The sequence below is a fragment of the Thalassophryne amazonica genome, chromosome 16 (assembly GCF_902500255.1).
Source record: "Thalassophryne amazonica chromosome 16, fThaAma1.1, whole genome shotgun sequence".
Taxonomy (NCBI): Eukaryota; Metazoa; Chordata; class Actinopteri; order Batrachoidiformes; family Batrachoididae; genus Thalassophryne; species Thalassophryne amazonica.
The window spans coordinates 89,920,441-89,936,447 of record NC_047118.1 but is presented as its reverse complement, the minus strand read 5'-3'; the positions used below and the strand labels follow the sequence as shown (position 1 = coordinate 89,936,447).

General features: G+C 40.4%; 1 protein-coding gene across 1 annotated transcript in view; it reads right to left on the bottom strand.

Moving 5' to 3' along the window:
- bcl2l12 (BCL2 like 12) overlaps positions 1-16,007 on the bottom strand; it is a 145,764-nt gene that overhangs the window by 14,256 nt on the left and 115,501 nt on the right. The window contains exons 6-7 of the mRNA XM_034190792.1: positions 11,163-11,239; positions 8,943-9,206 (exon numbers count right to left, since the gene is read on the bottom strand). Of these exons, the coding sequence (XP_034046683.1) occupies positions 8,943-9,206; positions 11,163-11,239 (341 nt within the window). The remainder of the gene's footprint in view (positions 1-8,942; positions 9,207-11,162; positions 11,240-16,007) is intronic.

Genomic DNA, 16,007 nt, shown 5'->3' with positions numbered 1-16,007 from the left:
AGCCTAATAACTGCAGCAGAGCGTTAATAATTACGTACAGCCTAATAACTGCAGCAGAGCGTTAATAATTACGTACAGCCTAATAACTGCAGCAGAGCGTTAATAACTACGTACAGCCTAATATCCGCCATGGAGCGTTAATAACTACATACAGCCTAATAACTGCAGCAGAGCGTTAATAACTACGTACAGCCTAATAACTGCAGCAGAGCGTTAATAACTACATACAGCCTAATAACTGCAGCAGAGCGTTAATAACTACGTACAGCCTAATAACTGCAGCAGAGCGTTAATAACTACATACAGCCTAATAACTGCAGCAGAGCGTTAATAACTACGTACAGCCTAATAACTGCAGCAGAGCGTTAATAACTACATACAGCCTAATAACTGCAGCAGAGCGTTAATAACTACGTACAGACTAATAACTGCAGCAGAGCGTTAATAACTACGTACAGCCTATTAACTGCAGCAGAGCGTTAATAACTACATACAGCCTAATAACTGCAGCAGAACGTTAATAACTACGTACAGCCTAATATCCGCCATGGACCGTTAATAACTACATACAGTCTAATAACTGCAGCAGAGCGTTAATAACTACGTACAGCCTAATAACTGCAGCAGAACGTTAATAACTATGTACAGCCTAATATCCGCCATGGAGCGTTAATAACTACATACAGCCTAATAACTGCAGCAGAGAGTTAATAACTACGTACAGCCTAATATCCGCCATGGAGCGTTAATAACTACATACAGCCTAATAATTGCGACAGAGCGTTAATTAGTAATCACAGCCTAATAACAGCTGCAGAGAGTTAATAACTACACACAGCCTAATAACTGCAGCAGAGCGTTAATAATTACGTACAGCTTAATATCCGCCATGGAGCGTTAATAACTACGTACAGTCTAATAACTGCAGCAGAGCGTTAATAATTACGTACAGCCTAATAACTGCAGCAGAGCGTTAATAATTACGTACAGCCTAATAACTGCAGCAGAGCGTTAATAAGTACGTACAGCCTAATAACTGCAGCACAGCGTTAATAACTACATACAGCCTAATAACTGCAGCAGAGCGTTAATAATTACGTACAGCCTAATAACTGCAGCACAGCGTTAATAACTACATACAGCCTAATAACTGCAGCAGAGCGTTAATAAGTACGTACAGCCTAATATCCGCCATGGAGCGTTAATAACTATACAGCCTAATAATTGCGACAGAGCGTTAATTAGTAATCACAGCCTAATAACTGCAGCAGAGCGTTAATAATTACGTACAGCTTAGTATCCGCCATGGAGCGTTAATAACTACATACAGTCTAATAACTGCAGCAGAGAGTTAATAATTACGTACAGCCTAATAACTGCAGCAGAGCGTTAATAACTACACACAGCCTAATAACTGCAGCAGAGCGTTAATAACTACATACAGCCTAATAACTGCAGCAGAGCGTTAATAATTACGTACAGCCTAATAACTGCAGCAGAGCGTTAATAATTACGTACAGCCTAATAACTGCAGCAGAGCGTTAATAACTACATACAGCCTAATAACTGCAGCAGAGCGTTAATAACTACAGAGCGTTAATAACTACATACAGTCTAATAACTGCAGCAGAGCGTTAATAACTACGTACAGCCTAATATCTGCCATGGAGCGTTAATAACTACATACAGTCTAATAACTGCAGCAGAGCGTTAATAACTACGTACAGCCTAATAACTGCAGCAGAGCGTTAATAATTACGTACAGCCTAATAACTGCAGCAGAGCGTTAATAACTACATACAGCCTAATAACTGCAGCAGAGCGTTAATAACTACAGAGCGTTAATAACTACATACAGTCTAATAACTGCAGCAGAGCGTTAATAACTACGTACAGCCTAATAACTGCAGCAGAGCGTTAATAACTACGTACAGCCTAATAACTGCAGCAGAGCATTAATAACTACGTACAGCCTAATATCCGTCATGGAGCGTTAATAACTACGTACAGCCTAATATCCGCCATGGAGCGTTAATAACTACATACAGTCTAATAACTGCAGCAGAGCGTTAATAACTATGTACAGCCTAATAACTGCAGCAGAGCGTTAATAACTACGTACAGCCTAATAACTGCAGCAGAACGTTAATAACTATGTACAGCCTAATAACTGCAGCAGAGCGTTAATAATTACGTACAGCCTAATATCCGCCATGGAGCATTAATAACTACATACAGCCTAATAATTGCGACAGAGCGTTAATAACTACACACAGCCTAATAACTGCAGCAGAGCGTTAAAACTACATACAGCCTAATAACTGCAGCAGAGCATTAATAACTACACACAGCCTAATAACTGCAGCAGAGCGTTAATAACTACATACAGCCTAATAACTGCAGCAGAGTGTTAATAACTGCACACACCCTAATAACTGCAGCAGAACGTTAATAACTACATACAGCCTAATAATTGCGACAGAGCGTTAATTAGTAATCACAGCCTAATAACTGCAGCAGAGCGTTAATAACTACGTACAGCCTAATAACTGCAGCAGAGCGTTAATAATTACGTACAGCCTAATATCCGCCATGGAGCGTTAATAACTACATACAGCCTAATAATCGCGACACAGCGTTAATTAGTAATCACAGCCTAATAACTGCAGCAGAGCGTTAATAACTACGTACAGCCTAATAACTGCAGCAGAGCGTTAATAACTACGTACAGCCTAATATCCGCCATGGAGCGTTAATAACTACATACAGCCTAATAACTGCAGCAGAGCGTTAATAACTACGTACAGCCTAATATCCGCCATGGAGCGTTAATAACTACGTACAGCCTAATAACTGCAGCAGAGCGTTAATAATTACGTACAGCCTAATATCCGCCATGGAGCGTTAATAACTACATACAGCCTAATAATCGCGACACAGCGTTAATTAGTAATCACAGCCTAATAACTGCAGCAGAGCGTTAATAACTACGTACAGCCTAATAACTGCAGCAGAGCGTTAATAACTACGTACAGCCTAATATCCGCCATGGAGCGTTAATAACTACATACAGCCTAATAATTGCGACAGAGCGTTAATTAGTAATCACAGCCTAATAACTGCAGCAGAGCGTTAATAATTACGTACAGCCTAATAACTGCAGCAGAGCGTTAATAACTACGTACAGCCTAATAACTGCAGCAGAGCTTTAATAATTACGTACAGCCTAATATCCGCCATGGAGCGTTAATAACTACATACAGCCTAATAATTGCGACACAGCGTTAATTAGTAATCACAGCCTAATAACTGCAGCAGGGCGTTAATAACTACATACAGCGTAGTAACTGCAGCAGAGCGTTAATAACTACGTACAGCCTAATATCCGCCATGGAGCGTTAATAACTACATACAGTCTAATAACTGCAGCAGAGCGTTAATAACTACATACAGCCTAATAACTGCAGCAGAGTGTTAATAACTACGTACAGCCTAATATCCGCCATGGAGCGTTAATAACTACATACAGCCTAATAACTGCGACAGAGCGTTAATTAGTAATCACAGTCTAATAACTGCAGCAGAGCGTTAATAATTACGTACAGCCTAATAACTGCAGCAGAGCGTTAATAACTACGTACAGCCTAATAACTGCAGCAGAGCGTTAATAATTACGTACAGCCTAATATCCGCCATGGAGCGTTAATAACTACATACAGCCTAATAATTGCGACACAGCGTTAATTAGTAATCACAGCCTAATAACTGCAGCAGGGCGTTAATAACTACGTACAGCCTAATAACTGCAGCAGTGCGTTAATAACTACAGAGCGTTAATAACTACATACAGCCTAATAACTGCAGCAGTGCGTTAATAACTACAGAGCGTTAATAACTACGTACAGCCTAATAACTGCAGCAGTGCATTAATAACTACAGAGTGTTAATAACTACACACAGCCTAATAACTGCAGCAGAGTGTTAACTACACACAGCCTAATAACTGCAGCAGAGTGTTAATAACTACGTACAGCCTAATATCCGCCATGGAGCGTTAATAACTACATACAGCCTAATAATTGCGACAGAGCGTTAATTAGTAATCACAGCCTAATAACAGCTGCAGAGAGTTAATAACTAGACACAGCCTAATAACTGCAGTAGAGCGTTAATAATTACGTACAGCTTAATATCCGCCATGGAGCGTTAATAACTACATACAGCCTAATAATTGCGAGAGAGCGTTAATTAGTAATCACAGCCTAATAACTGCAGCAGAGCGTTAATAACTACACACAGCCTAATAACTGCAGCAGAGCGTTAATAACTACATACAGCCTAATAACTGCAGCAGAGCGTTAATAACTACATACAGCCTAATAACTGCAGCAGAGCGTTAATAATTACGTACAGCTTAATATCCGCCATGGACCGTTAATAACTACATACAGCCTAATAATTGCGAGAGAGCGTTAATTAGTAATCACAGCCTAATTACTGCAGCAGAGCGTTAATAACTACACACAGCCTAATAACTGCAGGAGAGTGTTAATAACTTCATACAGCCTAATAATTGCGAGAGAGCGTTAATTAGTAATCACAGCCTAATAACTGCAGCAGAGCGTTAATAACTACACACAGCCTAATAACTGCAGCAGAGCGTTAACTACATACAGCCTAATATCCACCATGGAGTGTTAATAACTACATACAGCCTAATAACTGCAGCAGAGCGTTAATAACTACACACAGCCTAATAACTGCAGCAGAGCGTTAATAACTACACACAGCCTAATAACTGCAGCAGAGCGTTAATAACTACAGAGCGTTAATAACTACATACAGCCTAATAACTGCAGCAGAGCGTTAATAACTACACACAGCCTAATAACTGCAGCAGAGCGTTAATAACTACACACAGCCTAATAACTGCAGCAGAGCGTTAATAACTACACACAGCCTAATAACTGCAGCAGAGCGTTAATAACTACACACAGCCTAATAACTGCAGCAGAACGTTAATAACTACATACAGCCTAATAACTGCAGCAGAGTGTTAATAACTACACACAGCCTAATAACTGCAACAGAGTGATAATAACTACACACAGCCTAATAATTGCAGCAGAGGTTTATAACTACACACAGCCTAATAACTGCAGCAGAGCGTTAATAACTACATACAGCCTAATAACTGCAGCAGAGTGTTAATAACTACACACAGCCTAATAACTGCAACAGAGTGATAATAACTACACACAGCCTAATAATTGCAGCAGAGGTTTATAACTACACACAGCCTAATAACTGCAGCAGAACGTTAATAACTACATACAGCCTAATAACTGCAGCAGAGTGTTAATAACTACACTCAGCCTAATAACTGCAACAGAGTGATAATAACTACACACAGCCTAATAATTGCAGCAGAGGTTTATAACTACACACAGCCTAATAACTGCAACAGAGTGATAATAACTACACACAGCCTAATAACTGCAGCAGAGTGTTAACTACACACAGCCTAATAACTGCAGCAGAGTGTTAATAACTACGTACAGCCTAATATCCGCCATGGAGCGTTAATAACTACATACAGCCTAATAATTGCGACAGAGCGTTAATTAGTAATCACAGCCTAATAACAGCTGCAGAGAGTTAATAACTAGACACAGCCTAATAACTGCAGTAGAGCGTTAATAATTACGTACAGCTTAATATCCGCCATGGAGCGTTAATAACTACATACAGCCTAATAATTGCGACAGAGCGTTAATTAGTAATCACAGCCTAATAACTGCAGCAGAGCGTTAATAACTACACACAGCCTAATAACTGCAGCAGAGCGTTAATAACTACATACAGCCTAATAACTGCAGCAGAGCGTTAATAACTACATACAGCCTAATAACTGCAGCAGAGCGTTAATAATTACGTACAGCCTAATATCCGCCATGGACCGTTAATAACTACATACAGCCTAATAATTGCGAGAGAGCGTTAATTAGTAATCACAGCCTAATTACTGCAGCAGAGCGTTAATAACTACACACAGCCTAATAACTGCAGGAGAGTGTTAATAACTACATACAGCCTAATAATTGCGAGAGAGCGTTAATTAGTAATCACAGCCTAATTACTGCAGCAGAGCGTTAATAACTACACACAGCCTAATAACTGCAGCAGAGCGTTAATAACTACACACAGCCTAATAACTGCAGCAGAGCGTTAATAACTACAGAGCGTTAGTAACTACATACAGCCTAATAACTGCAGCAGAGCGTTAATAACTACACACAGCCTAATAACTGCAGCAGAGCGTTAATAACTACACACAGCCTAATAACTGCAGCAGAGCGTTAATAACTGCATACAGCCTAATAACTGCAGCAGAGCGTTAATAACTACACACAGCCTAATAACTGCAGCAGAGCGTTAATAACTACACACAGCCTAATAACTGCAGCAGAGCGTTAATAACTACACACAGCCTAATAACTGCAGCAGAACGTTAATAACTACATACAGCCTAATAACTGCAGCAGAGTGTTAATAACTACACACAGCCTAATAACTGCAACAGAGTGATAATAACTACACACAGCCTAATAATTGCAGCAGAGGTTTATAACTACACACAGCCTAATAACTGCAGCAGAGCGTTAATAACTACGTACAGCCTAATATCCGCCATGGAGCGTTAGTAACTACGTACAGCCTAATAATTGCGACAGAGCGTTAATTAGTAATCACAGCCTAATAACAGCTGCAGAGAGTTAATAACTACACTCAACCTAATAACTGCAGCAGAGTGTTAATAACTACACACAGCCTAATAACTGCAGCAGAGCGTAAATAACTACACTCAACCTAATAACTGCAGCAGAGCGTAAATAACTACACTCAACCTAATAACTGCAGCAGAGTGTTAATAACTACACACAGCCTAATAACTGCAGCAGAGCATTAATAACTACACACAGCCTAATAACTGCAGCAGAGCGTTAATAACTACACACAGCCTAATAACTGCAGCAGAGCGTTAATAACTACACACAGCCTAATAACTGCAGCAGAGCGTTAATAACTACATACACCCTAATAACTGCACCAGAGCGTAAATAACTACACTCAACCTAATAACTGCATCAGAGGTTTATAACTACATACACCCTAATAACTGCAGCAGAGCGTAAATAACTACACTCAACCTAATAACTGCAGCAGAGGTTTATAACTACATACAGCCTAATAACTGCAGCATAGCATTAATAACTACGTACAGCCTAATAATTGCGACAGAGCGTTAATAACTACACACAACCTAATAACTGCAGCAGAGGTTTATAACTACATACACCCTAATAACTGCAGCAGAGCGTTAATAACTACACACAGCCTAATAACTGCAGCAGAGCGTTAATAACTACACTCAACCTAATAACTGCAGCAGAGGTTTATAACTACATACAGCCTAATAACTGCAGCATAGCGTTAATAACTACGTACAGCCTAATAATTGCGACAGAGCGTTAATAACTACACACAGCCTAATAACTGCAGCAGAGCGTTAATAACTACGTACAGCCTAATAATTGCGACAGAGCGTTAATAACTACACACAGCCTAATAACTGCAGCAGAGCGTTAATAACTATGTACAGCCTAATAATTGCGACAGAGCGTTAATTAGTAATCACAGCCTAATAACAGGTGCAGAGCGTTAATAACGCCACACAGGGATTGCTGTGGAACCCATTGTAAATCTTGCAGGAGTGGGCTGTCTGAACTTTAGTGTGGGCATTAACAGGTGGCTAAAAATAAACACTGGCACTTTTTGTTTATCTACGTTCAACACTGTTTTCAACCTCCTCCAATCAGCCCATCTTCAGCCCGCAGCACCAATATCGGTGTCAGACTCTGGATCGTCTTCACAGCCAGCGGGCCAGGTACTTCCGCAGCTGGCACTCCTCCCACCTCTCCAGCCGTTAGCAGTCTCTCTATCATTCGGCCGCTCGCCAAGGGTCACCGCCCTCTCCGGACATTATCTGTGGCTCAGAAATGGTGGAGAACTCTGGCAGGAACTCCGGGGAGCCACATGACTGTACTTCAGCTTCTCTGCTCACCACATGGCTGAACTTCAGTCTCTGCCAAAGTATTGAGCTGTCAGGGGCCAGCACATGGGGGAGGGGTACTGTTGTGGGTGTGCCTTTTGTCTGTACATTCTTCTCCTGTATATGTATCATGTATATCCATCTAATGGGTGATGTCGCGTCTTTGTATTTGGGTGGTCCTCTGTTTCGAGTCTGGTGTACGTCTGAGTGTATGTGCGGTGTGTGTATCCTTCCATCCTCTCGTTGTCATCTGTGTGTGTATCCCTGTCGTATCTGTGCTCTGTGTGTGTGTGCGTGGTTGCGATACTCCTTGTGTCTATCTCTGTCACGTGGGTGTGTGTGGAAATGTCATTCGTAGGGTTCGCTCCCCTGCGTGTGGGTGTCATGTTGTCTGTACCCTTAGAGACAAGGTGAGAAACTCAGTCATTCGTGAGGAGCTCGGAGTGGAGCTGCTGCTGCTTCGTCTTCAGAGGAACCAGCTGAGGTGGTTCAGGCATCTGGTAAGGACGCCTCCTGGGCACTTCCCTCGAGTGGTGTTCCAGGCACGTCCAGCTGGGGAGACCCAGGATGAGGTGGAGAGGCCTCCAGATCCTCCACTCAGAGTTGGTAAATGTGGCCCCAGAAAGGGAAGTCTGGGGTCCCTTACTGTGTTAACAAAAGCCTTATAAGATCTACAGAGTGTTAATAACTACACACTATCAACATTTTGTAAACAGGCGAATACGTTTAGTGGTTCGTTGGTTCTTCATTCATTTCTGGTCAAATCTGTGTGGTTTCGTGACTGAATGTCAGCACCTTTGATGTGATTTAACTAGATCAGGATACTCACCCATCCACCTTGACGCTTGACCCAGGGGGCAAACTTGTCCATGTAACACTCTGCGTAACCTTGCAAACGCTGGGTGCCTGTGGCAGTTACGATCCGCCGTGACACCTCCATGGTGACAGCCATGCGTTGCAGTGTTGGACTAGCGGCAGGCTGTAGGGTGGGGGAGTCAGGTACCTGGCTGTTGCTGAAGGTGTCTAGAAGTTTGGCGAATGATGCATAGGAAAGCCGGGTCAAGGTGGAGCGCAGAAAAGGGTCTGCCTGGATCTAAAAACACAGCAACGATATTTTGAATCTGCCTTGCATTAGTGAGAAGTTGGATGTCTAGTAACTTTCTACTTTTAAACTCTGATAAGACTGAAGTGATGGTTCTTGGTCCAGTGAGACACCGGCATCAATTTGACCAGCTTGTGCTTAGCTTTGTGTATTATACATCATATGGACAAATTGAGGAACCTTGGGGTAATTTTTGATCCTACGTTGCCCTTTGATTGCCACATTAGAGACATTAGGAGGACTGCTTTCTTCCATTTGCGAAATATAGCAAAGAATCATCCCATCCTGTCTATGGCTGATGCTGAGACCCTGATTCATGCATTTGTTTCTTCTGGATTGGACTATTGTGATGTCCCATTTTCAGCGTTACCGCAGTCCAGCATTAGGGGTCTCCAGCTGGTTCAGAACACTGCTGCCAGACTTTTGACGGGAATCAGAAGGTGTAAACCCATTCTGGCATATCTTCATTGGCTTCCTGTCTCTGTGAGAGCAGACTTTAAGGTTTCACCACTAACCTACAAAACTGTTTACGGCTTGGCACCTTGCTACCTGGCCGACTTGGTGAAACCCTATGTACCGGCACGGGCTCTGCGTTTGCAGGATGCGAGACTACTTTGTGTTCTTAGAGTAAAGCAAAAGTCAGTGGGTCAAAGAGCTTTCTCTTACCGGGCTCCTACTCTGTGGAACAGTCTCCCTGTGTCACTGAGGCAGTCTGATTCTGCGGACATTTTTAAGTCTCAGCTCAAAACACATTTGTTCTCCCATGCTTATGTTTAGCATTTTATGTCTTTACTATTTTTATTGTGCTATTTGCCTTTTATTTCTTTTATTTAATTGTGTCTTTTAAATTGTGCTTTTTAATCTTTTTAATCTGTTTTTAAATTGTTTTTATGTGAGTTGCCTTGAGTTGTTGTGAGTTGGCGCAATATAAATTGAATGAATTGAAACTGAAATTAAAGTTGGGGGAGTGGGGAGGGGAGGCACAAGGACTCATATTTAGTTTGACATTTATTTCATTGCAGTGTAGTTTTTTTGTTGTTTGTTTTGTTCATTTTCTGGTCAGCTTCATTTCATTTGTTCATATTCATCCATTCTTACATTTTACACCTGAAACACACATAAAAAAAAGTTGGGTCTTTAAAGCATTCCCCTCTGTGATGTTTCCATTCCTTCTCACATCACTTAAAAGACATTTTGGCATTGAGGACACCAAGAGACCAAATGTTTCAGGAGTTATTTGGTCCCATTCTTCCTGGAAACAAGTCCAACAGTAAGGGTCAGTGATGCATTGTGACAGTGAGATCAAACTGATGGTGAGTGCAGATAAAAGCTGCACTTTGACACAAACACAGCATCACAAAAGCAGACGGGCTGCTCGCACTCAGTCAGCGACACTCTGTGAAGACCTGAGCATGGCAATAATTACAAAGAAATATCAGGACAATGAGGATGAAATGTGAGCATGGCTCTCGATGAGATCGAGTGCAGAAGACATTTACAGAGTGGAATTTATCCCGAAGGTGCTCTGGAAGTAACGTTATCCTTATTGTTGCCCTCTCCTTTATTTGTTCTTTTTGAATTAGTTTTGATGATGCTGACAAAGGCTCATTTTATTCAGTCGTACTGTTCATGTCAGACTTTAATATAACAAACTACAGTTTGTTATATTAGCGAGTATAGCGTAGTGTAGCAACTACTTCAAACAATGAATATCTTCTTTTCATTGTAAATAAAAGGTCTTCTTAAAAATGGCAAAACCATTATATTTGTGCTCACCTTTTTTCTTTTCTGTGATCCCTCTCAGTTAGTATCACTGGAACTAATTATCAGGTGTTTGTCTCCACGGTTTGAGAGGGTGAACTGGGACATTTCTCAGAAATTAGTTGATTTGAGATGGAATGAACCAAATCTGTGCAGCTTCAAACACCTTGAGATGGAAGCACCTACCTTGGTGTTGATGACGTCACCCTCCAGTGACAGGACCTGAACCAGCTGCTGCACCACCACCTCCTTGTCACATGGCACTAAAAAACAAACAAATAAATGAATAAATAAAGTGTAGGAAACAATCACCTCATCTGAAGTAACATTACATTTCGTTTTCCTGTTACCTGCTAATCAATATCGAGTTACCGTCAGGTTATCACTGTACTGCGAGCTTTGTACAGTGTCACCCAAGTATTGATGTGTGGCGCACCGAGCCGTAGGCCTTCCTGTAGTCAATCCAGGCTGTGCTCAGGTGGGTCTGCCTGATCATGGAGTTCTGCTGTACTGCTCCATCAACTCGGAGCTGGTGCACTGACCCTCTGATATTGTTTCCACTGCCTGTCTGAACTGTGCTCATGTGTTGACTCACGTGCATATTCCAGTCAGTTGCTTCTCATCTTGGTTGAGAGGAGCTTCCATGATGTGAAGAGAATTGGCCAGGAGTTCAACGGTGTCATACCCTTGTGGGGGTTTTGCTAGTTACTGGTCTGTAGTGCCCTTAGAAACTTCTCACCTTCAGGTAGGGTGGGTGACTGGTCCTGTGCCTGCACATGCCTTCTCTCCCAGGAAGGCTTTGAGCTCTCCTGTACTTGCTGTGGCTGCAGGGCTACATTGGGACTAGGGTTGGGTATGGATAAGATTTTATCGATATCGATGCCATGATCGATTCCCTTATCAATACAGTAGTGTTCAGAATAATAGTAGTGCTATGTGACTAAAAAGATTAATCCAGGTTTTGAGTATATTTCTTATTGTTACATGGGAAACAAGGTACCAGTAGATTCAGTAGATTCTCACAAATCCAACAAGACCAAGCATTCATGATATGCACACTCTTAAGGCTATGAAATTGGGCTATTAGTAAAAAAAAAAAGTAGAAAAGGGGGTGTTCACAATAATAGTAGCATCTGCTGTTGATGCTACAAACTCAAAACTATTATGTTCAAACTGCTTTTCTATCAATCCTGTGAATCACTAAACTAGTATTTAGTTGTATAACCACAGTTTTTCATGATTTCTTCACATCTGCGAGGCATTCATTTTTGTTGGTTTGGAACCAAGGTTTTGCTGGTTTACTAGTGTGCTTGGGGTCATTGTCTTGTTGAAACACCCATTTCAAGGGCATGTCCTCTTCAGCATAAGGCAACATGACCTTTTCAAGTATTTTGTACTACTGAGCTACTGAGTTAGCCGAGAAGTAGGTTAGCAAACAAACATTTGTGTCCAAAGATGCCATCGAAGAGAAACCTTTCTTTGGAGGAGTGTGACGAAATCAGAAAGTCACTTGATACTTTAACGGAAGATGTTGCTTTAATCCGTCAGGACCAAAAGAGAATCATTGCGCTTCTGGATGAAGTGAAGCAATTACGAGAAGAAAATAAGGAAAAGAACAGGAGGATCACAGAGCTTGAAAGGAAAGTTGATGAGTTGGAACAATATACAAGAATGAAAGATATTGTAATCACGGGGTTTAAGATCAAACCCAGGTCGTATGCTCATGCGGTGATTGTGAATAAAACAGAATGAGCCCAGTGAGGAAGAGTCGAGCTCTATTGAGCAACAGGTAGCAGCCTTTCTCAATGTGCACGATATTTCACTGGATGTAAGTGATTTGGAAGCCTGTCACACATTACCGAGAAGAAGACGAGAGGACGTGTCTATATGAACGATCACCTGACACGGAAAAATGCCGAAATTGCCAGAAAAGCCAGACACCTGAGGAAACTAAAAAATATCCAAAGCACTTGGGTAAATAACTGTAAAGTCTTTATTAAGCTCAATGGGTCACCGGAGGAGGCTAAGGTGTTGGTGGTTAAGAACCTCAGTGACTTAGATATTTATGAGGGGACGTCTACTACTACTACTACTACTAGAGATTTAGTTACTGGTGAATTTTGAGCCTTTGATGAACACAAAGACAAAGATGGATCAAGAGATGGTAATTCTTGATCGATTATTACTAATAGTATAGAATTCATTTTTATTTAATAAAAAAAAAAAGATGAGTACAGATTCAGAATTATATCAAAGGACAATGCATTTGGAGCAACTGAATCTATTTTCATATACTGATTATAATTTTCAAGACTTAGAAAATGAACTAGACCCGGATAATACTTTTTACTCTACATTTAATGTTGATTCTAAATATTATACCGTTGATGATTTTCTACATGCTATGACAATGAAGGAAAAACTGTCAATTATCCACTTTAACTGTAGAAGTATGTATGCTAATTTTAATGTTATCAAAGAATATATACAGCAGTTTGCACATCCATTTAGTATAATTGCTTTGTCAGAAACTTGGTTTAATGAGGACAAAGGTATTGACTTTGAAATAGAAGAATATGAACTTAAGTATGTTAATAGGAAAAATAAAATAGGTGGAGGAGTGGCACTATATATTCATAATAGCATTAGGTTTAAATTAGTAGAGGATATGACTCTGGCTATAGATAATGTTTTAGAAGTTGTTACAATTGAAATCCATAATGATACGGAGAGAAATGTAACTGTGAGTTGTTTGTATCGGTCTCCAGGAACTGATGTAGAATTATTCATTGACTGTGTAGGAAAAATATTTTCAAGGAAGGAAAATAAAACTGTTTATATGTGGAGATTTTAATATAGATATACTAAATCAAACAAAGCACAAATGGACTAATGATTTTCTTAATATGATGTTTGGCATGAGCCTTTATCTGACTATAACTAGACCTAGCAGGGTAACAGATCACAGTTCCACTTTAATTGATAACATCTTCACAAATAGCACTATGAATGACATTACAGGCAGCCTAATGGTCTGTGATATATCGGACCATCTACCAGTGTTTATTATATATAACAACAAAATTATAGATTGTAGAGGGAAAAAACACATCTATAAACGGGTTTGTTTGGAGGAAGCAATTAAATCCCTGAACAATGATTTAAATTCCCAGGATTGGAACTTAATTTATTGTGAGAAAGAGGTGGACAGAGCTTATAGTAAGTTTATGGAGATATTTATGGAATTATATGACACACACTGTCCAATTAAGAAATATAGTTGTAAAAAAAGATTTGTGGAACGTCCTTGGATGACCAAAAGTCTACAGAATGGTTGTAGAATGAAAAATAGTCTTTACAAAATATTTATTAAATTGAAAACTAAGGAAGCTGAAAGAAAATATAAGCTATATAAGAATAAACTAACAGAGCTATTAAGAACTAGTAAAAAATTATATTATAGAAAACAACTGGAGAGGAATAAATGTGATACAAAAAAGGTTTGGGGAATATTAAAAGATCTTATGCAGCATGGAAGGAGAAAAACGATATATCCACATTATTTTATTGAGAAGGATAAAGATAACTATGAGATGAGTAAAACTGTAAATCATTTTAATGATTTTTTTGTTAATACTGGCCCGGATTTGGCCAATAAAATTTCTGGTAAAGGTCCTGATTCTCCAATACTTATTAAGAGAAATAGAAATTCATTTTTTCTCTCTCCTGTAGATGAACTTGAAATTATTACTATTGTTAGAAAATTTAAAAGTAAATCTTCAACTGATTTTCAAGATATTAATATGATACTGGTTAAAAAAGTAATAGAAAGTATTGTCAAACCACTTGTATATATTTGTAATTTATCCTTTATAATGGGAAAATTTCCAAGCAAAATGAAAATGGCTAAAGTTGTCCCTCTATTTAAAAGTGGAGATAAACACATTTTTACAAACTATAGACCAGTCTCTTTACTCCCACAATTCTCTAAAATTTTGGAAAAGCTATATGATAATAGATTAGAGTCATTTATTGGAAAGTATGAAATTCTTAATGAATGCCAATATGGTTTTAGGAGTAAGCGGTCCACGTCAATGGCAGTAATTGAAACCATAGAGGAGATAACCAATGCTATAGAGAGAAAAATATGCAGTTGGCATTTTTATAGACTTAAAGAAAGCTTTTGATACTCTTAATCATTCAATTTTGATTAAAAATTAGAAATGTGTTGTGTGGGCCGCTGAAGAGGAGGTACTGCTGGCCCACCACCAGAGGGCGTCCTGCCTGAAGTGCGGGCTTCAGGCACGTGAGGGCGCCGGAGCACTGGGAGTGGCAGCTGTCACTCATCTACAACACCAGCAGTTACTCATCATCATCATCATCCACACCTCCATAAGAGCCGGGCAGCATCTTCACCTCACTGCCGAGAAATCGTCTACCGTGAAGTAAACGTCGCAGCCTTTGATTTATACAGTAGTAACGTTTTTACTTCTGTACGTACTGACAGTATTCTGAGTTTGCAGACTGTTAATTGTTACTGCAGGATCTGTACAAACTCCGTGATTGAGAGGTGGAGGTGCTTTCACCTTCGTGTTGAACTGTTTGCTGGGTGTTCATACACCCACCATCACCTGTCTGTTCTTTCTGCCAGCAGTACCCAATCTGACAGCCAGAGGCAGTGGCCACCTGGGGACCCAGTGCTTGGCTGCTCCAGGATTGCTTCAGATCCGGTGGAGTGGAAGGTGTGTGGGATCCGGCTCTTTTCTGGACGGGCGTCTTCTATCCTCGAGCCTGCTCACACACCACCGTAACTTATTTGACTGGTGATCTCAATTGTGTTGTCTGTTGCTCTGTTGTGCACATTCACAACATTAAATTGTTATATTTGGCTTATTCCACTGTCCGTTCATTTGCGCCCCCTGTTGTGGATCCGTATTCCTACACTTTTCGCAACAGGATTTCTTGGCCAGTGTCATGGATCCCGAGGGGCATCAACCATCGCTTGAACCGCCAATGGAAACACAGGGTGCA